Below are 24,478 nucleotides of genomic sequence, written 5' to 3' on the forward strand. Positions count from 1 at the left end.
AGTCATGCTTGTAAGAATTCATAAAAGGAACTCTTACTAGCAGTGCAAGCGTGGTTTGATCTTGTCCCTAGATTTTGCAAATGCTTTAGGGACCGATGTAACAGTTTGTAAATTCATTGACTCGGCCTGATCTTATGCAAGATCCTTACATTTCAAGTCTAAATGCTGATCCCCAGGCAGATATTAATGATAGAACTTTTTTTTTTTTTTTTTTTTTTTACACCTAATGAGGAACACACCACTAAACCCTCAAGTTTTACATCCACCTACAGGAGCATTGGATACTGGCAAACAGGAAGACTGTAGACCTGCCCATGATAACCCCACCTACTACAAGCATGCCTCTGTATTTTCTTTTTTTTTTTTTTTTCGCACCCTTCTCTTTGTTGCTGGAACTTCAGCGCTTCAATTTGTTTTCTGACATGGTTGCTCTCAGCCCTGCTTTTGGAGTACTGCGTCTGGACCTCACTGCTATGGATGTTCAAGGATTGGCACTGGGTTCCAATTAGGGCGCTTTCCAAAGACTGTTCTGATGAAAATTAGCTACAGAGAGGTTTACAAATCCAGACTTATTTGCATTTTCTCAGCGCTTGTTCTGTCTCTGAAGACTCGCTTGGTCGGTAGGCCTGCTAGGCTGAGCAGCAATCGCTACATAAATTACAGATTGCTGAGCAGCATTATTGCCCATCTGCGACTTGGTGGTGGTTTTTTGCAGAAGCGGAGCATTCCCAAAATAGAGCTGGCAGTGTTCCACCTAAATAGGCCACTTACTACAGTGCCTTGCGAAGTATTCGGCCCCCTTGAACTTTTCGACCTTTTGCCACATTTCAGGCTTCAAACATAAAGATATAAAACTGTAAGTTTTTGTAAAGAATCAACAAGTGGGACACAATCATGAAATGGAACGAAATTTATTAGATATTTCAAATTTGTTTAATAAAACTGAAATTGGGCATGCAAAATTATTCAGCCCCCTTAAGTTAATACTTTGTAGCGCCACCTTTTGCTGCGATTACAGCTGTAAGTCGCTTGGGGTATGTCTCTATCAGTTTTGCACATCGAGAGACTGAAATTTTTGCCCATTCGTCCTTGCAAAACGGCTCGAGCTCAGTGAGGTTGGATGGAGAGCGTTTGACTCAATTCTTTCCACAGATTCTCGATTTGGATTCAGGTCTGGACTTTGACTTGGCCATTCTAACACCTGGATATGTTAATTTGTGAACCATTCCATTGCAGATTTTGCTTCGTTTTGGATCATTGTCTTGGTGGAAGACAAATCTCCGTCCCAGTCTCAGGTCTTTTGCAGACTCCATCAGGTTTTCTTCCAGAATGGTCCTGTATTTGGCTCCATCCATCTTCCCATCCATTTTAACCATCTTCCCTGTCCCTGCTGAAGAAAAGCAGGCCCAAACCATGATGCTGCCACCACCATGTTTGACAGTGGGGATGGTGTGTTCAGGGTGATGAGCTGTGTTGCTTTTACGCCAAATATAACGTTTTGCATTGTTGCCAAAAAGTTCGATTTTGGTTTCATCTGACCAGAGCACCTTCTTCCACATGTTTGATGTGTCTCCCAGGTGGCTTGTGGCAAACTTTAAACACTTTTTATGGATATCTTTAAGAAATGGCTTTCTTCTTGCCACTCTTCCATAAAGGCCAGATTTGTGCAGTATACGACTGATTGTTGTCCTATGGACAGTCTCCCACCTCACCTGTAGATCTCTGCAGTTCATCCAGAGTGATCATGGGCCTCTTGGCTGCATCTCTGATCAGTCTTCTCCTTGTATGAGCTGAAATTTTAGAGGGGTGGCCAGGTCTTCGTAGATTTGCAGTGGTCTGATACTCCCATTTCAATATTATCGCTTGCACAGTGCTCCTTGGGACGTTTAAAGCTTGGGAAATCTTTTTTTGTATCCAAATCTGGCTTTAAACTTCTCTACAACAGTATCTCGGACCTGTCTGGTGTGTTCCTTGTTCTTCATGATGCTCTGTGCGCTTTAAACGGACCTCTGAGACTATCACAGTGCAGGTGCATTTATACGGAGACTTGATTACACACAGGTGGATTCTATTTATCATCATTAGTCATTTAGGTCAACATTGGATCATTCAGAAATCCTCACTGAACTTCTGGAGAGTTTGCTGCACTGAAAGTAAAGGGGCTGAATAATTTTGCAGTTTTTTGTTTGTTAAAAGTTTGAAATATCCAATAAATTTAGTTCCACTTCATGATTGTGTCCCACTTGTTAGTTCTTCACAAAAAATTAGTTTTATATCTGTTTGAAGCCTGAAATGTGGCAAAAGGTCAAGTTCAAGGGGGCCGAATACTTTCGCAAGGCACTGTATAACGTTCAAGGGCACACCTCCCTGTTTTTTTATAACTGAATTCAGCCACTTTGTAAAAAGTGAAGGCACACTGAGTTAAGTTCAAGTAGGTGCGTGACCTCTCTGGAACTTCTCTATATCGAAAAGGTTGACTGCCAAAGGATACAGGAGACGCCCAGGGCTGTGAGGGGAGAAGCATGCCGAGCAGCTATGCCTGCTCCTTCCCTCAATGTTCATAGAAGCCTTAGTGTTTTGTGAATACAAAGTCTTTGGTGATGGGGAGGCATAGCAGCTGCAGCTCTATACTGTTAAGATTTTGAGACCTTAAGGATCATCAGGCTCCTTGAACTACAGCAATAGTTATGTGGGAGTATCTTCAACCCGTCAAAAATAAAGTTCAGGAGATGTCATGCACCTCCTTGAAGTTAACTCAGTGTGTCTTCACTTTGGGCAAAGGAGCTGAATTCCTAGAATTTAGCTTTAAGGACTTAACCATTAAAGGGTTTGAAAGCCATCTCTAGAGCGCTGTTGCTTTCCAGCCCTGCCATCAGTCTGATCCTAGCTGTCACTTTACTTTGTCAGGCTGTCTGACTGATTAAAGTATCTTGAGAGATCTGACTGCAAGAGGTTGATCCCACACTTGGAGCATCTGTAGGAGATGGCTGTAGCATTAAAAGCTTCCATCTCATTTCTTGCATGTCTGACGTCGGTGCATATGCACTTTGACCGAAGCGCTACGCTGGAACTGTTTGATCCACATGGCCTAGAGTGATAGTATGTGCTTGGATTATTTTTCCAGTAGGTCACTTTTTACTCAGAACTGCAAAAACCTTATAACAATGTCTTTTGATTTTACAATTCTGATGTTTTGTCTTTTCTTAGCCAACCGACATTCCGCCTGAACTGTGCCATGGCATTCAGGGCAAAATGGATACAGATGATGGAGCCATTCTTCCAGATGTGTAAGAAAACTGCATTTCCATTCTGTAGTGTTTTGATATCGTGTTTGAAAGGTTTGATCTTCTATTCTGGTCCTGTGTCCAAAATTCAGACAGAGAAGAGATCTATAAGTGCATTTTTAGGAAAAATAATGCATTTTAATCATTGGTTACAGTTTAACAAGATGTACACTTGCATCCTGGGTGATATGCACTTCTCTTCAGTAAAATATACAGTACAGTATAGCAAAGAATTATCCTAAAAAGTAAGGGTTCTTCATATCCTCTTCCTACCTTCCCAGAGTTTCAAAAACCGGTACTTTATTCCTAATGGGATTCTTTTTGCATATGCTGAGGCTTTGTTCAGAAACTCTTCTGAACACAGCCTTATCATTCTTTACTTACATTTTCCAGGAATATGTTCAGGAATCTCTGTCCTAAACACCTCAGCACTGTCTGCTTACGGCAAGGAAAATGTGTTCAAAAACGTATCCGACGCACCTGGATGTATGAGATTCCCCCCCACCCTTCTCAGTTGGGGGGAGGGGGGGTATTTCGCTTTTATTTAGGGCTTTTTGTTTTTGGTTTTTTAATGAAATTTTAAGTATTTTTTTTTGTTAAATTTTAATTTTAGGACAGTGGAATCTCCTGTTCCCATGCTACGGAATTTGAGTCAGAATTCTTCTATTAGGTTTGTATGAAAATTCATTAATCTTTCTCTGAGGCCTGGTTCACACTAGTGCAATTTCAGAGGACACTTGAGTCGCACTGAATCACATGACAATGGAAATCACATTATTCTCTAGGGTGCCCTTTCACATCAATGCAGCACAGTATGGCACGTTTTTGAAAAGGGTCTTGTGCTTCTTTGGTACAATGAGCTGTAATCTTGGCCCTTTAGATTTCAGTGGAAACTTATGTACATGCATGCACATTTGATACTTTTCCTGCCTTTTGCAAGTTAAAGAGCTGGAACATGCTAAACCCAAAGTCCAAGCAACCAATTGGTTCATCTCTTCTGTCAACGGGGATTCTCAGCTCTTGAATGTAAACCAAGGAGCAGGACAGAAAAAAAAATTGTCGTTCTGTCCCCCCAAAATTCATACTAGATCCTTATTATAGCATGTGGCCTTACCTGAATCTGGAAGCCCCCTTTACAGTGAGGGAGCCCCTACGTTTTGCCCCTCCCATGTGATTGAGTAAGGGGTATATAGTACCCCCTACTCATTCACTAAAAAAAAATGTTTTTTTACTAAAAAAAAATTCCCCTGATATAAATCTATCATCGCTCATGTCGTCCAGAGATTTAGGTCCACGTCAATCACGGGGGTCCAGTAAGCGGGGAAAACAACCGGGATGCGGAGGGGGGGCGGGGTGGCGCACTTCTACCACCACGCACTGTAAGGGTGATCCAGCGGCGAATCCCCCACTGGGACCACCCTTATGTGAAAGAGGCCTGCCATTTAAAAAAAAAAAAATACCCGAGTTATGGCAGCTATCTGCTGCCATAACTCCGGTATTCAACGTCAAAGTACCGACGTAAATTGGCGGGCAGTCCAGAAGTGGTTAAAGTGATTGTAAGTTTTTTTGCTAAAAAAAACAAAAAACGAACATACTTGCTTTTGTGCAATGCTTTTGCACAGAGCAGCCCTGATCCTCCTCTTCTTGGGTCCCTTACCTGTACTTCTGGCTCCTTCTTGGTGTACCAGCATAGGAAGCCACTGCCTGTTCTGGCATATCTGAGGGCTCGAGCCTAAGCATGGTGTGCCTCAGCCCCACTCCCTTGTCACAAGGTTGAAGTCACAGCAGCAGGAGCCTCTGGCTCCCATGGTTTTCTCTGTCCTGTGAGAAGGGAGAGAGCGGCTGCTTTCAAGCACACACCGCTGGATCAAGAATGGGCTCAGGCAAGTATAAAGGGGGAGCTGCACAGAGGTATTTTTACCTTTTTTGTGCATAGAATTCATGAAGGTGAAAAACCTTCTACCTTTACAACCACTTTAATGAGGGCGTTGCTTTGTTGCAGAAGGTATGAATTAACTGTACATAACCCAGTTTGTGTGAACTCTACATATACAGTGCGTGCAGATGTATAACTTCTCCATTTTTATTTTAGTATCAAATTTCAAGATCCACAATATACCGATGGCTACGTCTTCAAAGCAGTAGTTCTGCCAGGAGCCAAGTGAGTACTGGTTTCTTAAAGCAAAGAAAGTTATATAGAATTATTTTCTTCTCTTTAATATTTGTTCAATGTTGCTGTATTTGTATAGGAAACCAGCAATAACATTAAAACCTGGAGACTGGGAGCGAACTAACAATAATGGCAGGCCCTGGAGACCACGCCTTGGCTTCAATCATGACCGCAAGCCAGTTCACTTGGAGCAGTCTGCTTTCAGGACTTTGGGGTAAATAGCCTTGCTCTTTGACTGTAGATTTCCAGAAATTTGTTACTGCAAGAGTTTTAGTTAGATCTTGAAAATGGAAAATCTGATGCATGTCGTAGTATCATTTTACTTGTAGAGTTGACCAATTCTCTTCCAAAACCCTGTTACTATTGGGCATCATTAGTCACGACTCGCATAATCAAACTCAACCCAGCACTTTCATGTAAAGAAGAAACTTTTTCTCCCCTGCTGTCCATGCTTCTAAAGCTTTCTATCACTAGAAATGGTCCACTAGAAAAACCGACGTTACCATGGTCCCCTGCACCTTTTTACTTTCATCTGCTAACCTCCACATCCAATGATTAGGCACAAGATGTATGTGTAAACGAGTCTACGAGAATTCATGTTTATGTCTTTGGTGTCATCACTTGCAACATTTTGGAATTAAAGGTATTTGAAACTTATTGGGATCCCTGGATGTGTGGCTATTTCTTTTTCTACAAGTGTTCCCACGGAGGCGGGCCGGGGCTAGCACTCTATTGGATATCCTATCTCCTGGCAATTACCACACACTATACACCTGGAGCAGCGTTTTCCTTTCTTCAGTATCCACATCACTGCTATCTCCTGCGGGGATGTAGGGGTCAGTAGGAGGAACTAGCAAGAGATATGAGGGACTATTTAGATGACACTTACAGAAGTGTCTGTTTCCCAGCATAATTCAATGGGCTATATCTAGTGATCAGCATTTAGTGATGTAGGCTGCAAAAAAAGGTATGTATCCAGTCTCTCTTTACAGGTATGTGCTTGGTTCAGTGTATGTGATCATCTGACAGGGTTCTTTAAAAAAAGGCCCTTGTAATGCATATAGCATGGTTTGCAAACCTACAATCGAGAATGCAGTCATTAACAGACCTTTTGGATGCTGCCTTCTTGATCCCAGATGGCAGCAGCCTCAACAGATTTGGCCCTCATTCAGGGACACTCTTGTAATCTCGGACGAGCATGAGTGGTTCTGGTTCTTCTAGCAGCTCATGGGGGAAGGACACGAGAAAATTGACAGGCAAATTTGGGCTTCAAGTAGAAGAGTCTGATGCAGCTTAAACCTGTCAGCGTGCAGAGCTGCTGGCAACGTGCAGCACCAGGACATTCTACAGTGAAGGAGGTGTAGCTGCAAGTGTGTGCCAGAGGGAGATGGCAGTGGGTGGAGCTAGGTGGTGGGTGGGCAGTACAGCTATAGGCTGCTTGATTTGAATTAACCTACTGAAAACTTTCTTCATACTGATGTGATTTGCATCAGGCCTAAGTAAGATAAAACTACAAGATTGGCGAGGCCACCAGTCTCCCTGCTGCATGTATGCGGCATGCAGAAATGTCCAGTCCCCTTGACAGGAAACATTTCATGGAAAGCCATTAAAGGCTGACTTTTCTGGAAGAACTGATGAATTTGTAGCTGCGAGGAGGTAAATGGAAGCAACATTATTACATGCCATACATGTGCCAATCTACTAATTATATATTTTGCCTGGAATGGGGCTTGAAGTGGAGTTTGAAAAGAGGAGTTTTTTTTTTTTGCAGCATTTAGCTTTATTTGAACTGTAAGCTTGTATATGCAGGTTTCTGGTTTTAATGGTATTTTTTATGTTTTTAGGCATGTTTTGCCACAAGCCCGAGGGCATCAAAGAGATGGACTGTACAGCAATGCCCCACCACCTGGAGCTTTTAACCCTGTAAATGCATACCGGATGCCCAGCCACCACCAGCCACCATTGTTCAGTACTCCGCCAAGTAAGTTGAATTTTTGGGTCTAGCTTCTATGTCTGTCTTTTCTCTCACTGAAAATACTTTGTGTCAAGGTCTCAGGATCCCCTGGCCAACGCCATAGATGCCCTGGTAGCCCCTTGGGGCCAGTATCGTCTGATTTATGCCTTTCCATCAACACAACTTCTGTCGAGACTGCTACACAGAATTGAGGTAGAAGGCATTCCAGCTATTCTGGTGGCACCAGACTGGCCTGGCCGGTCTTTGTATGCAGGCTTAGCAAGGCTGGTAGCATATGTCCCTTGGAAACTTCCTCTCAGCGACCAATCTTGCATCCTGCTCTACAGTCGCTGGCTTTAACATCCTGGCTATTGAAAGCCAGGTGCTGAAGGACAGAGGGCTGTCGCAGTCGGTGATTCCTACACTGTTGAAAGCTAGGAAATCTTCTTCCAGGAAGGTTATCAAGTTTTGAAAGCATGCATTGCTTGGTGTGTCGCGGGGGGTTTCTTCCCGCTCCTTATGTGTCTCACCTGTTGGAGTTTCTACAACTAGGTGTAGATCAACATTTGGCTCTGGGCACCATCAAGGGCCAGATTTCTGCCTTGGCTATCTTTTTCCAAAGGCCGTTGGCAGGGAAGTCCTTGGTTCACACTTTTGTGTTCGCCATCTGGCTCCTCCGGTGCGATCCTGGGTACCTCCGTGGGATCTCAATTTGGTACTGTTGGTGCTTTAAAAGCCTCCTTTTGAACTTCTCTGCTCACTGTCGCAGAAAGTGGATTTCTTGGTAGTGATCACTTCTGCACTTCGGGTGTCGAGTTCGCCATGTTGTTGTCCTGTCAGGCACCTTACTTGGTGATTCATAGGGACAAAGTGGTGTTGCGACCCTGTAAGGTGTTCCTTCCGAAGGTTGTCTCAAGGTTTCATTTGAATGAAGATGTTGTGTTGCGGTCCCTATGTCCTAAGCCGAAACATCCTAAGGAAATTGCCTTACTTTCCTTGGATGTGGTAAGGGTGATTTGGGTGTACCTGGCGGTGATTGAACAAATTCAAAAATCTTTCGTTTTTACGGATGGACCCTTGTAAGGACCAGGCCGCATCTGCTGCGACCATTTCCAAGTGGATCACGCAGGCGGTGCTGGCCTACTCCATTAAGGGTCAGGTTCCTCCTTTCCCTGTTAAAGCACATTCTATGAGGGCGCTTAGTGCTTCCTGGGCCTTCTGTCATCAGGCGTCAGTGGTTCAGGTGTGCAAGGCGGCTACGTGTTCGTCTGTACACATTCACAAAATTTTATAAGGTGGATGTACTTGCATCTTCGGATGCTACGTTTGGCCACAAAGTTTTGCAGGCTGCGGTTGCAGAGGCTTCTGCTTCTTGAGGGTGTATTTTTTTCCCCCCCCCGCAACTCCTGTCTGCCTTAACGGCATTTTTGGAAAACCTGGTATCAAAAGTGGATGCGATCCTCAAAAATAAAGTGCCCTATGCCCTCCCCTGCCTCTCCTGTATCCTCAGGTAGATATGGCTGCCGTGGATGCATGTCACCCTGAGGGTTCGGCGTCGTCGCACTCGGATGGCGAGGATGATATATCCTCGTCTGCAGCCGTGCGGGGAAGGCACTTGTAGTGTCAGTGCGGGAAACTCTAAAAATGGCGGATAGTTCTGCAGCGTCAGGGACGCAGGTGTCTTTTGGTACACGCAAATCCCAGAAGTCAGGCAAGGTTTTCCCTTGTCCGTTGACAATTTTGTCAAGTCCTGAACAGTGGGGGCGCATCAAACAGATGTTAGTGGTGCCAAAGCGTATCAAAAAGGCGCTACCCATTCACGGGACACGTTGTCCGTAAGAGGAACCGTACCACCGAAGGTGGACCATCCAGTTTCCAGACTAAATAAATCTTATATGGTCCCGGTCGAGGAGTCCCCAGTCTTTACAGACCTTGTGGCTAGACGGGAGTGAGTCTCTGTCCTGCCACTTACACATGATAGCGGGTTCAATATTTGAAACCGATCTCCGTGATCACTCTAGTATCCCAGAACACAACGGAATGGGCAAAGTTACTTTACTTTACAGAACAGCTCTCTTCGGGTCTGACGGAATGGACCCAAACTTTTCTCGATTCGCCAAGGACAAGTTGCCATGTAATAGATGGGGGCCTTCACAGCCCACAGGCAGCCCTTTCGTACCTCCGGCATGCTGGAGAAAGGATCTAAGCCATTTAGGTCTTCTGGGGGTTCCAAGAAGACATGGTCGGGTAAGCCGAGAATAGGTCAATCCAGACCTGCAGACAAATCCCCGTCAGCATGAAGGGACGCCCTCACCCATATCTGGGGTCTGGACGTCTTTGCCTCTTTCCGGAACCATGGACTTCCTTGATTCAGGACAAATGGGTTCACGAACTGATCCAATCGGGTACAAGATCGAATTCCAGTCTTGATCATCAGACCAGTTGTTCTTGTCTAATCTACGCCCATCTCCAGACTGGTTAAGGGATCTACCTGTTCACTGTGCCCAGGAAAGAGGGCAAAGTACGTCCAATCCTGGACCTCGAAGCTCTGAACCGTTTTGTACAGAAGTTCAGAATGTAGTTTGTGGTAGCATACCTGCATCGGATTTCCTTGCCTAGATTGACATTAAACCTTACACATTCCAATATGTCTGTCACCAGCGATTCCTCTGCTTTGCCGTGGGAGAGGAGCATTTATAGTTTGTGGCGTTAACCTTTGGTCTCACCTCTGCTCCTCTGGCCTTCACAAAGGTGTTGGCCCTGGTGCTGGCCTTGTAGCGTCAGTGAGTACTCGCAGTGCTGGGCTACCTGGATGACCTTCTCTTGCAAGCAGTCTCCTACTGCTCTGAAGGACAACGTGGACATCACTATACAGACTCTTGAGGGAGTTTAGCTGGCTTCTGAATTATCTGAAGTCTGCTCTAGTTCCTTCCGCAAAGCTGTCTGGCTCTGACTCTGGACTCGGCTCTAGCCAGAGTGTTCCTTCCTCTGGGCAAACTCCAGAAGTTGAATGTTGCGATTTATCTCTTGCTGTCCAGCAGGTGGTCATCCCTCTGGACTTGCATGAGGGTGCTGGGCCTGATGGTTTCTACCTTTTTTGAAGCGGTCCTGTTTGCACAGTACCATGTGAGGTCCCTGCAAAGTGAGATCTTGGCTAAATAAGACCAGTGTCCAAAATCTCTGGACAATCAAATCCAGCTGAGCCCAAAAAAAAAAAAGGGTCTCTGATCTGGTGGCTTAGCTCTCCCAACTCTTCACCAGGACAAATCTTTTCTTCCCCTGTATTGGAGAGTGGTTACCACTCCGCAATCCGAGCAGAGGTGGGATCAGCTAACCTGTCAAAAACCAGGTATCCACTGGGACCATCACCAACCCCCCCAAAAAGCACCAAGATTAGAAGAGGGGGAGGAAAGGAGACCAAAAAGCGCAACTTCTTTTGGGTGAACTGCTTGAATCTAAAAATACACTGATGTATTTGCAATGTTTTTAAACAGCCAAGCTGCATGTACTGTGTATATATGTATATGTGTGTATATGTATTTACATATATATAGTTGGGCGAGTACATTGTACACTAGTGGTGCATTACAATGCAATGTGAAAAGGGGGGGGGGAGCGCGAGAACTGATCTGCACCATTTTTTGGTAAAAAAGATCATATATAGATCTTGGGTAGATTTATATCCCATATATAGGGGGGGTCATATACATCCCTTTTAATAAAAAATAAATAAATATTCAGACCCTGTACAGAAAAAGTGCGTCGGTCTGTAATAGTTGTATGTTGGGTTTTCTTGGCTTTGTAAGCGTGAGGCATATAACATGACTGCATCTGCAGCAAGTAGCGCAATTTACCAGCAATATGATGTAGTATCGGTTAACCTCTTAAGAAGGTACTAAGTTTTGAGCGAAGGTGTCAGCATATTCCTGTATATAAAAGGAGATATTAATGGAAATTGACTTACTCCGGCGGAGGCTGTGAATGACAACTAGATTGTAGAAAAACTGTGCCTTGAAGGAAAGGAGCATAAAATGGATTTGGTGTATTTACCGGAGCGGTGTCTAGTACACGCACAAAGTGACAGTACCAGGAAGAAGGGCAACGCGGTCAATCAAACAGCCACCTATTTCAAGTGTCTGCAGTGGGTGTTCCTTTATGCATTTCCTTGATTTGACATTGATGTACCAATTTTCAGCTGATGAATAATTGGCTATATGCTGATAACTTGCGGAAGTCAAGTACAGTCTGCCAGCACTCTTACTGAATGGCAGATTCAGTTTATGCAAACCCGAGTGTCTGATTTCTGACTCTGTTTCATCATAGTCGGTAAACTTGTCAGTTAGCTGAGTTGGAAAGTGATTTTGATTAGTGCAATCAGTAAACATGAGGTCTCCTCTTTGATTGCTGGGCTGATTAGGTAAATACTCTCTTAAGTAGCTGTTTGGAGCCTTTAGTTTATAGTTTTGCTATCTAGGCTTTAGAATCAATACGGTTCCTTTTTTTTTTTTTTTTTTTTTTCTCCCTCTGAAATGTACTTTTTATTTTTGAAGTGCCATTTAGTTTCATCAGATGCATTCAGGCTTCAAGATCGGCATGAGAAATAAAATACATCTCTATAAGAGATATTGCTGGATTAATATGAATAAGTAGTTGTACTTGTGGATGTTTAGTCAACTAGAACTTACAGAATTTCCTTCTAGGGTTACCTGACAATATTGCTGCCTTATTATTCTGTATGTTAACTTGTTTAGTGTATATATGCTTAAAGATACTCCCAACACCTCTGGTACTTTTTTTGGGGGGGGGGGGGGTTTAGGCTTGTGAAATGACCATAGAGACCTGGGTTCCTATATAGGATCACATGGGCTCTATGATCATTCCAGGGAGAACGACGGTCAGCTGTGTTTTCAACAGCTGATAGTTCTTCTCTCTCAGCGGGGAACCATAGTGGGTGTGAGGCGGCAATCTGAGCCGCCTGCCTGCTGCATCAGCTTCCCCTAGCCTCCCGCTTGCAACTGATGTACAGTGCCGGCGTTTTGCGCATGAGCGGGTGCCTGCCGCAGTATATCTGCAGCGGGTGGTCGTAAAGAGGTTAAATCCAAAAGCAAACCTTTATTGTATTTCAGCTTATTTGCTAATTCTTGGATGTGGTGGTTGTATTTGTTTTTCTTTTAGGCTTTTCCTTGTTTTTATCTGGTGATCTGGCCAGTAAATCTGTGTTTGTAAGCACTGATAGGGGTGCTTACAATGATCAGTTTTTCCAAAAGGAAAAATTGCTGTAACTACAGTGTGAACTGGCGTTTGGCTTTAATTTTAGTGTATCTAAATCTCCCCCCAGACTGACAATTCTGCTGTCCAATGGTGGCAGTGCTCTTTGGGCACTCTAATACTCGAGGTGGTATTGGCCAGATCACCAGGTGAAAACAAAGGGGGGGAAAGCTGAAAAAAAAAACTAATGCAGCCACCATTGCCATTACTTATCTATTGATAAGCTGCAAAAGATTACATTTTTAGTTTTGTGTTTTTTACCACTTGAATGTGTAATAAGGAAATGTTTGAGAGGCTGCCCATTAGAGTAAGCTATAGCAGTGGCAAAGGCTAAATCAAAGTCTAGATATTGTCCAATCTAGATATTGTCCAAAAGAGTTTCTAATTAAGTCGGTGGTAGAACTTCAGTTTTATGTTCTTTTGGATGACTACTTGGAAACCTCAACTGCTGTCTTGAGAGCTATATACATTAATGGAAATATTAACTGGAAGGGGTTAAATTTGGCTGCATAATTCAGTATCGTGTTTATGAATAGAAGACCGGAGAAACCTTTCATTTGTCAATTAGAAACTCCAAAGGGTTTGCAGAAATGGAGATTTTTTTTTTTTTTTATTGGCTTGAAAATCTCTGAATATTTTTCCCATTTGGAACTGTTGCAAAAGGTCATAATTTAGGTTAAAGGCTGCCACAGCATAGATCACAAAGGCTATGTGGGAAAAAAAAAATGGATTTCTAGAACTGATGAACCCAAGATACTACTTGCACTGGATGGTAGGGGTTAATGCATTAGAAGTTCTAAACTCTTTTCCAGAGCACCTCTTTTAACCACTTCAGCTCTGGAAGATTTACCAGGCCATTGTTTGTGATACAGCACTACGTTGCTTTGACAATTGCGCATTTGTGTGACACTGTACCCAAACAACTTTTTGCGTTATAAACCAGACTGAAAAATTTAAACTTTTGCATCCAATAAAAAAGGAATAATCACATGGTTTCATACATTTACGCCATTTTCTGCTGCATATTTTTGCCCATTAAGTGTATGATTGGTTTGGGCAAAATTTATGCAGTCTACAAACGATGGAATGTATTTGGAATTTTTGTTGAAATTTTTTACTAGTAATGGCGGGGATCAGCGACTTAAACTGGGACTGCATTATTGCGGCAGAAAATCGAACACCTTACTGACACTTGGGAACCAGTGACACGAATACAATGATCCATACTAAAAAGTATGCATGGTCACTGTACTAATGACACTGGCTGGGAAGGGGTTTACATCAGTAGCGATCAAGGGGTTGACTGTATGCGTAGCCTGTGTTTTTATTAGTGCGGAAGGTGCTTTTAATAGGGGAAGACATGGATCGGTGTCCCAGCTTTGCTTAGATACAGAATCCATGCCTTCCCTCCTGTCAGAACAGCAATCTGCCTTGTTTACATGGGTAGACTGCCGTTCTGCGCCTCTGCAGTATGATAGGTGGGTGCTGATGGACATAGTCCGCCGTACCCGCTGTGTATAATCAGTGGGAGTGGTGCACATTCATACCCCCTACCTGGGAAGTGCAGGATCACATGTATAACATACGTGATCCCGCGCACAGTTGCCGCTCTAACTGTAAAATTGCTATAGGGTGGTTAAATGGAGAAAAATTTGACCCCGACACGGTCTAGGCTTTCTGTCTGAAACGGGGAGCTATCAGGATGTAACTGAAACTTGTAACCATGATCCATATTTTGTGCTTCACTGTGAACCAAAGTCAATAACCTGTAAAGAAAAAGGAGAAAAAAAAAAACCCTATGTTTGAAGGCACACCCCAACTGCAGCGGTTGCTAAATTAAAGCCTCTTGGTCTAACAGTCTCCCATCCAGGAAAATAAAACACAAATCTTTAGAGTTTGAGTTAAATATCGCCAAAGACACTCTTTGGTATTTTATGGTCTCATGCACACTACGATCTAATTGCACAGTTTATTAAATTTGGCTTAAATGGGGACCTATATAAAAATCTTAAGCTGCCTGAATTTCGATCCATCTATGGCTGTTCCCACTGATCTAAAAAGCGACTTCTGTTGAATGGAAATTTGTCGGTCAGTAGGTTGTAGCTGCAGCGCTGATCAGTGTACCCTCCTGTGCCAGAATACAGTAAGGGCTCTTTCACACACTCCCTCCGCTGGACGGAGTCCGTTTTTCTCAGCGGGGGATCGAGCCGCCGATCCCCCGCTGAGCAGCAGGAGGACAGCTGTATCTCCGCGCTGTGTGCGGAGACACAGCTGACAGTTCCCCATGCATCTCTATGGGGAAAATCGGATGTCAACGGACCGTCAGTCCGTTCTCACCCCATCCCATCCGATCCGCTGGACGGATGGAAAATAGGGTTTCCATCCGTCCAGATTTGACGGATCGGGTTGGATGTCAGCGGACATGTCTCCGCTGACATCCGATGCCCCATAGGAATGCATGGGGGGACCGTTCAGATCCTCCAAAAAAATGGACAGGGGGTTCTGAACAGTCCGCCTGTGTGAAAGGGGCCTTACACAGCAGGGCAAGATTCCACCTCGCTTGTTCACATTGGGAAGTCCCTTAATTTTTTTGTCAGCCCCCTGGCCCCCATAGAATCTATGGCCAGACTTGCGTTTGGCATATGAAGAAATTGGTTGAAAAATTGTAAGATGTTAGGTTAGATTGACCACACGTTTGTGTAAAGATGAAGTCTCCTATTAGGTTTTAAACGCAAGAATGAATTACATAAAAAGCTTGATTTTTATATGTATATATAAAGTTTGGGAACATGCTATATGCACACAGTGGACCCCATTTGTCCTATCTACCGTATTGTACAGTGCAAAACTTGTTCCACCTTTAATCCTTGGGCATGCATAATTTCTGCTGTATGGTGGCATGTGCACAAAGTTACGGATTGGCTGTCTAAAGCCTCGTACACATGCTACGAATTTCCGCCGACCGGTCGTCCGCCTTTTGTCCAGAGTGGTGTCCGTTGGTTGGAATGTGCTCTAGACTGCACACGAATTTTCCCGCACGACAGAATTCTACTTCAGAAGTGATGTCATGTGTTGGATTGCTTTTGTATGTGTTCTTTCATCTCTGAGCATGCCTAGTCTTGCTCATAAGATTTTTTCCCTGTCGAAATCTGTACTAATGAGACGAAAATCGGATGTGTGTTGACGGAGGACAAAAAGTTGAATGCCTGCACATCAGGATTTTGCCAGCCAAAAAGTCTGAGTCGGCTGTCGAAAGCACCATACTAACAATCCGAAAATCGGCAGATCGGTCGTCGGACGAATTTTCCCTTCCGAATTTCTTATCGTGTGTACGGGGCTTAAGCCAACCAGTAGCCCATATATGTCCCAGCCCCTTTAGTCATGGCCAAACACTGAAGATTAAACCAGAATCTCACCTGAGGGAGCCTAGAACAGCAGTCATTTGCGTGTAGGGAATGTGGAGTGTTACACCTTAGGTTAGATGGGAAACAAAGGGTAAAAATAGGTTAGAATCATCAATGGTACATTTATGCGATTTATTATCTAAGGTGCCACTTTAATTTGCAGGTCTGTGTACTTCTATTCAATGTTGTATTCCCTAAAGCATTTAATAAATCTGTATGCTCAGTAATGATTCAATATTGCTGTTTTTTTTTGCGGTCAGACATATTTTTGGTTTATTTTGTAATGCACCGCCGAAATTACTGTATCGATTAGAAAAAACAAAGCTTTTTACAGGAGCTTTTATAATTTGGTTTTGCCAAAACAATGATCATCTCACAGCAGCCTAAAGATTTGCAAGCTACACAATTTGTAGTGTTGTGTACTGAATGAGCATCTATTGATTAGAAGCCTTTCATGCTGTGCAGTGGCCAATCTTGTTTAGACGGAGAGCATCCATCTAATTGCCTGTTTTGTTGTGGCTGTGTTACTAATGTAGTATTGTGGGAAACAAAGGAAAGGGTGGGTGGTCCTTCAGCACGCACACTTTCTCTTCAAAGAGGGTCTGCATCTGAAACAGATATTGCTATTTGCTCTGAGCCGGTTAAACCGAATTAGAAGTAGATGACTGCAGTGCAAGCTAAACCAAAGCTAGCCTCAAGGCAGACATGTTTCTGAAATGGTTATATGCAAGATCCATCATGACCCTGTATTCAAAGTAGCCAAAAGTTAGTTGCCCTTTCCATGTAGAGGATATTTTGCCCTCCATGTAGAGGATATTTTGCCATTTGCCTATGCTATGTTGCACTGGTTTATGTGACTTGTAATCTGTTGTATTAGGAGGGGGTAAGATGTGATTTGGATTACTAGTGCAGTGATATCTAGTAACCCTTAGCAACTCGTCACATTGGAGGCCTATTCAGACTGTCTTGTGGTAATGTGCATTAGGATTTTAATGGGTTGTTGGGACATCTTAATACACCAGAAATTGGCTATGTACTACTTTCTCACACAAGTTGCAGCTTGTGTGTTGTGGTATGATTCAGTGCAGGTGCATTGCCTGCTACTGTAACACTGCATTAGGATGGAATGCGAAATGATTGGCATTGTGGTGTGCATGTTAGCTTGTTGTCGTACGCCGCGTGCTACTGTAATGAGTGTAAACCGGTTCTAGAATTTTTTTCTGTATTGTTATGCTAGTCCAGGGATCCTCAAACTACGGCCCTCCAGCTGTTGCAGAACTAAACATCCCATGAGACATTGTTAAACTCTGACATTCAGACATGACTAGGCATGATGGGAATTGTAGTTCCTGAACTGGAGGGCCATAGTTTGAAGACCCCTGTGCTAGTCAATGACCATTTCTGACTGGGTAAAAATGTCACAAAGAAACTTTTCTGGCACAATTGTGCAGCAATTTCTCAATGATTATGTTCGGTCATTGCAAGATTATATTTTCTTCCATCTTCGCATAGTTTCTGCTAGTAAACAATGATTGCGCTTTCAATTTCCGCATCGTAGGACATAATGGGCATTTCTTTACAGGAGGCCAGTTTGAAGGTTAGGCCACCTAAAAATATGGTTTATGTTGATACCAGTGTGGTGAATCACTCTGGCTCCTTCAAGCGATCAGTGGCTCCAATGATCAAAGCCAACCTTAACATCCCCTTCAGAAATGGCTGCAGCCAGTGGGTGGAGCTGGGAACTCGGCCACGGAGATCTTACCGTTTAGTGTCTAAAATAAAAAACCCAGTAGGTAATTTCAGTCGACAGCATCTACGCAAAGCCTGATGCAGTTTTGGGTGGATCTACACTTATGGAATACTGCAGATTGCTTATTCTTTACTTTTCTACCTAAGAATCATGGACCTAGTTTATGTTTAAAAAAAAAAATAAATTAAAAGATATTAAATATTTTTGTTTTATTAATGCATTTATATTTACTCGTACTGTTGCATTATTTCGGCTTGTGTGGAATTTTCTTTAACAAGATAATGTATTTTTTAGTTCCCAGAGTGCAGAATGCGTGGGCTAATCATCCTCCGCGTTACAACCAGCCACCACAACAAAGGTAGGTTTATAGAGAATTTCAAATAAAACCTTGCCTTATAAACCTGAACAGATACCTGGATCTTGCACATTAACATGACTCGCTGCTGTCACATATTGCTATTTCACTTTTATCTCCCAGCTAAGAACCTGATACTTCTAAAAACCGAACAGAGACTGGGATTTAAGGACAGGCTAAACAAATTTCTTTTTAGACTTGCTGTGGAAATTAATGAGGCATAACTAATGGTGTTCCACTTTATAAGCTCTATGCTGTGACTGGCGTGTTAGCACAGACCAGCTATTGATTCTTGCTACAAACCTCTTGAAGTCCTAATCAACTTCTCTGGTAGAACTTTTTCAAGCCTGACAAGCCCATTGTAGGACAGTGTCACTGTAGGTCAGTAGTTATTAGTTGCCACTGAAAACAGTTTCTTTAACTACTTAAGTCTCAACTGAATTAAAAGCAGAAGGGTCTTGGTGGAGGATTATGGAATCCACGGACTAATAAGCGGCAAGCAATAGAAGGAATGTGACATGGTTTTGTAATGACATATGTTCACTGACAAAACACGTAGGGTTGTGAAGTCCCATACTTGCCTTTTACATGGAGAAGTTGCATATAACTGGCTTAAAATAAAGAGTTCAATATATCTAGTGTATTTGCTTGTTTGTAGTGTCCCTATAAAATGTCCTGTAATTGCCATATTGCAATAATCACACTTCCTGAACAGAGAAAAGCGCACTGTAACCCTTAAGTAACAAATCCTATTTTAGACTGGTTGGGAATATAGAGCAAACGCTGGTTGAGAGGAAACATACTGTCCATCTTGGTCTTAATAGATACATGTAGCATTCCCATAGATTCATAAAACAAAAAGCATGTTAACTTAGCCCTTAAAATTTTACTTACTTTTTCCCCTTTCCTTATTCAATATATTTGATGATAATAAGGCTTTTTTCTTGCCAAAAAATTTTTTTTTACTATGTATAGATATAGCTTTTTTTTTTTTTTTTTTTTTTTTTTTTTTACTGAGATTTGAGCAGTTTGGCATTAGACAGGTGAAGTTTTAAGAGGGACCATACCTGTATGTAGGGCTTGTGAGAGATAGGCTTATGTTTGTGGTTCGTTGGTAAATCGGTTTGATGCCCCAAGGCAATTAAAACATTTGCTGCAGCAAGTATTAAGGGGCGCTAATCTAGATCATAATAGATGTTGAGTTTGTGTTCCCATATACACTGTATACCAAATGTCAGTCTATGCCAATTAGTGCTGATGTTGCTAGGTCACGGCGGTCAATTGAAAACCACATCAATAGAACTTGAAAAGGTTTTTCCCCCGATCAGACCTTCTGACGTATTGCACAGAATAATGGATGGGGAAAAAAAAACTGACAAGGCCCCTACCCTAGATTCAGAATTCTTTGCTGTAAGAATTCATTTGCAATCTGCAATTAACTCAAAAGAATGGTGAGCCTTCGAGGGTCTGGACTTTGAGAAAATAAAGCATTCTCCTGGGCTGCTTATGTTTACCCTTTGGATAAGGTACTCTGGCTTGGAAACCTAGTGCATTTTGTGTGTTTCCTTCTAAACACAACGTCCTGAGGTTTCTGGTTGCATTCTTTTTGTTTTTTTTTAATCTTTTAAGTCACTAAGTGCAGAGAATTTCTATAAAATGGTAATGCAGAAATGTAAAAATATTTGGTGTACAGTTTACCATCTTTTGATGCCTGTTTGTTTTGTAGACATTATGGTCACAACCCAGTCCAGCATTATCCAAACCCTGGACATGGTGGACCAAGTAACTACTACCAGCGACACAGTAACGATTGGAATAGACAAGTAAGTAAAAACCGAATATGATAAAAGTATTGCATTTCATTTTTTTCACCTTGTTACATGCCCCATTTATGGGTGGGCAATTCCATAGTAGAGGACTGCGTGTGTGGCTGCTCTTTAGTAGTTTTCAAGCAAACCTAAAACAATGGAGAACCCGTTTGCATGTTTTTTTTTTTTTTTTGTTTGCAACTGTGTTTATGGGAGCACAATGATGGACTCGTCAGAAATCTCCCTTCTATTCAGCATATTTAGAAATGTTTTGAGTCTACTTAAACTTCTGCTTAGTTTGATATTGTTGCTTTTGTAACAAAGCATTGTTGGCTTACAACGAGACTGAATTAAACGCTTTTGCCCATCCTAATCCAGTAAACAAACTTAAATTGTGTGTTTTGCAGCCCTACAACCAGGGAAGGAATTACCAAATGCCACCCCAGTCGGGAAGATACAACAACCGGAAGTAAATTTCTTCAGCAACATTTTTAAGCAGCCTGTGTTAGGAGCCTTCTGTAATAGCATCCAGACAGTTTCATTTTTAACATTAAAGCTCCCAACGTTTGTACGTGTAAATCTGTATTTTTTTTTTTTTGTGTAGTTTTTTTTTTTTCTTTAATTTTTGTTTTACTCTTGAATCAGAACAGTATGTAAAATTATGTTTGTAACCAAAAATTTGATGTCTGGAAAATGGGTGTTTAAAAATATTGGCACCTGCAATCTGTGAATTCATCTGATAAAATGTTGAGGATACTTTGGTAAATCTAGCAAGACTAAGGTCATACCACCTTGTTTTGTACAGGAAGATTTTTTTTCTGTATTTTACAGTAGGTATTGTTGTCTGGAGTATTTTTTAAAATATATTTGCTTCCTTTATTATAAATGGTTTGTATGTAGTATTTTAATTTCTGCTGAAACTTTTATAAAGAGATCTCCACAAATGGCAAATTAAGGTTTCCTGTGTGGTTTTTATCCCCCCCCCCCCCCAAATGATCACTCTTTTTATAAAGCTTATGAAATTTGTTTAAGATGTACAAGTTTAGTACTATATTTAATATAGCTTGTTTGTGTATTTTTTTTTTTTTTTTTTTACTTGTTTCATAATATTGCTGTTTCACAACAGAGGTATCAATTCTAGGTAGGCATTTCAATAATCACTATAGTGCTTCAGAAGATTTAGAAGCAGGTTTTCAGACAGCACATGCAATTTTTTTTTTTTTTTTTAACTATTTAAAGAAGAAAAAAATTGAGTGTCATACCAAAGGTACCAAAAATCACTGCAACATGACGGCGCAGCACATGAAATTTTAAGCGGTTTGCTATGTAAAAATCTGTCATTCATTTTAAGAGCCATGCGATGCAATTCTTTAAAGGTCTCCGATAAAATCACTTCAATTGACAGACAGATTAACAATACCCCAAATCTTTCTTTTTTTTTTTTTTTTCTTTTTTTTTTTAAGACCCAGCACAGCACATTACTGCTAAAAACCAAACAGAGACTGGGAGGTTTGTCAGAAAGACGCAAGTGAGCCTTGCTCAAAAACGTACCCAAATCCATGTAGAAAATATTCATACCTACAGAGGAAATTGTATACTAAAAAAAAAAAAAAAAAACCTTTTACTGTGCAGCCCAGCTTTCTTTCTATCTTAGAAAACTGCAGCATGGATTTACTTTAGTATAATTCAATTATGCATTGAGCATATTACATTACTATGGCATAGATGTTTAAATCTCTTTTTTTTTTTTTTTTTTTTTTTAATCTTATCCTTTTTTTTGTTTCTGCCCATTCTATAGATGAATGACTGTGTATATGTGTGTATGTATAGAGATGGATATATAGATATAGATAGATATATATAGAGATAGATATATGTGTGTGTTTTTTATTTATTTTTTACTCAATTCATATTCTGTTTTTCAAAGAGCACACACGGACCTTCTTGCATACTCCAACTTGTAGTTAAGCATCCCTTCCCTAACTATTTTTGAAAAGATAGGGGGAGCTTCATGGGTGATTTAACCTTGTGTTGCCATTCACCTCATTTGCAATGTGTGCCGCAAATGAGGTGATTGCTAACAAGTGGTTAAATGGCTCAGTAGCATGAGATTCAAGTCGCCCACATAGCTTCTCTTTTCCAAAGGGGAAAAAATGGTTGTGCAGGTATAGAAGCATGTCCTCCCCCCACATGTCATGATTGGATAGAAACCAACAACTCGTAAGCAGAAATAAATGGGAGTTTATGTATTTGCCAATTTAATAAAAACATTGGATTTCATTCAAAGGTTATCTGCTGTGTGGGGTAAATTGAATGGTGAAGATTGTTCATTATAGAATGGGCTTCTGCTGTCTTGAATCGGTGTATGAAAAGTCTTTGTTTGCATATTTGATGCTCCGTATCAAGAAAGCAAGCATTGCTTTCTGTGCTAGAACCGTTACTATGCTTTTTTTTTTTTTTTCCCCTCCTAGTTATTCTGAATAGGAACAGTTTTTCATAAAGAGATAGTGATTGTTGTGGTGGTTTAGGGTCTACCTGCTTTTGTTTTCTGCGATCTTATTTTGTATTCTAGTGGAAAACCATTTTTTTTTTTTTGTTCCCTAATGCCCTCCCCTCCGATAAACATAATGAACAACAAAACGGAGTAATAAAGTAGGATCACACAACATAACCAAATTTGTTATGGAGGTTGCATGGAAAAAAACAAAACTGTTTTGTTTTTTGTACATTAGAATTTCAATATTACAGTCCTCTGTGTGTGTGTGTGTGTGTGTGTGTGTGTGTGTGTGTGTGTGTGTGTGTGTGTATATATATATATATATATATATATATATATATATATATATATATATATATATTAAAAAAAAAAAAAAAAAAAAAAGCTTTTGTATCTAAAGCCAATAACAAAGTCCTAGATTCAATGTAGTGGTTGCTTTAGTTTTCTAATCCTGTCAGTTACCTCCTTTGGGACAACTGAACACCAAATGGTCAATGGTAACCCACACTGTTCCTGGTTCTTTCCGGTTTATGGTATGGAACCTATATTGAAAGAACCATGTAGTCTATTGCTGACCACTCTCTGAAAATGCAAGTTACCCAGCAGTTATGCTGATCCCATGGTTTCAGTACTTTTGAATCACAGAACAAGTATGCATTATGTTAAGTTAGAATTCCTGATCTGCATACTTCTAGTGATACTAGTTCATCAAATATTTAACGTGGTAATCCAGCAGGGCAGCTAGTAATTTCAGGAGAGGTCTGCAGCTACAGTATATAGATTTTTTTTTAAGCTAGGTTCCATTAAAAAAAAAAACCTAGTTGCTGTAGGGAACATTTCCTCTCTCAATCTACCAATAGGAACAGGGTACATGTGCAGGTGCACCTCATAAAATTTGAATATCAAAGTTAATAATTTCAGTAATTCAATTTAAAAAGGGAAACTCTTATTTCTCTATCGCTCATTGACAGATGTAGTCCTCGGTGATTCAGCACCTTCGGGTTATGTCGCCTCCACAGGAGTAGGACTAGACAGGAAATAAAATGCTCTGGCCACACCCTAGGGGCAGTTCCCGAGAGTATATCCTCTCTCTCTCTGCCACAGCAAATCAGTTTTTTTCTGTCGAGTCAGGAGTAAGGACCTAGATACCTTGCTGGGATCTTCGGTCCTGGCAGGATTTTTTTCTTAAGATTTTTAGACAGCTTTTTTTCTCCAGTGTTCCGGTGAGATCTTCAAGCAAGAAAGCTGAACTGGGCGACGGGCTGGATGTTGAGATCCGGTGGTCAACCCAGTTCAGCCTACGAGCGTGTGCAGGCCATAGCTCTGCGCTGGGTCGGCCGCGACATAGTCCCACTGGAGGGACTGACCCTGCGAGTTAAACGTCTCGCTGAAACACCAAGGACCATGAGTCACGGCGTCCATATTGGTCGACAGCCCTCCCGCCCTGGTGGAGAGGGGTACTGTCAGGAGTTGGCGCCCGCCTGGTTCCGGTATGGTGAGTAGTATGTTCCCTTTCCCCCTGACGGGTCTTGTGGTGAACGCGGGCCCCTCTCTGTATGGTAAGGATGAGTTCCCCTCTATCCTATAACATGGCACAGATCCCCCTACTTTGAGTGTGATTTTTATGTGCAAAAAGCCAGGAGGCTTGGTTTGGGAGCTGACAATCTAATTGTAAATATGTTAAAAGATTGTAATCAGTGGCAGTACGGTAATCTTACTGTGATAATATAAGTATCCTACCAGTCAGAAGCCACGGACATGTAAACTGCTTTCCAAGTCAGGTCTCCAGCAATAGCAGGCCTTCCGACGGCCATGCGGTCCGCCAGGGTCCGGTACCGCCGACCAGGCTAATTCCCCATGTAGAGAAGGTGTTGTGATGTTCTGTAGTCACGCCGCTATTCGGTACAACCGCCGCCATTGCTTGCTAGATCGCACGAGGCCGCCATTTTGGCGTAGCCTCGTGTCTCCAGCATGGGGGCGGCCATGTT

At 41.9% G+C, this 24,478-nt stretch overlaps 1 protein-coding gene across 1 annotated transcript in view; it reads left to right on the top strand.

Annotated features, from left to right (window-relative positions):
• Positions 1–20,879, top strand: part of XRN2 (5'-3' exoribonuclease 2) — a 95,570-nt gene extending 74,691 nt beyond the window's left edge. The window contains exons 23-30 of the mRNA XM_082249142.1: positions 3,208–3,287; positions 3,898–3,954; positions 5,377–5,445; positions 5,534–5,668; positions 7,299–7,435; positions 18,125–18,188; positions 19,912–20,008; positions 20,401–20,879. Coding sequence (XP_082105268.1) covers positions 3,208–3,287; positions 3,898–3,954; positions 5,377–5,445; positions 5,534–5,668; positions 7,299–7,435; positions 18,125–18,188; positions 19,912–20,008; positions 20,401–20,466 — 705 coding nt within the window. The 3' untranslated portion in view covers positions 20,467–20,879. The remainder of the gene's footprint in view (positions 1–3,207; positions 3,288–3,897; positions 3,955–5,376; positions 5,446–5,533; positions 5,669–7,298; positions 7,436–18,124; positions 18,189–19,911; positions 20,009–20,400) is intronic.
• The last annotated feature ends 3,599 nt before the right edge of the window (positions 20,880–24,478 follow it).

The sequence above is a fragment of the Pelophylax lessonae genome (genome assembly GCF_965119305.1).
Source record: "Pelophylax lessonae genome assembly, chromosome: 3".
Lineage (NCBI taxonomy): Eukaryota > Metazoa > Chordata > Amphibia > Anura > Ranidae > Pelophylax > Pelophylax lessonae.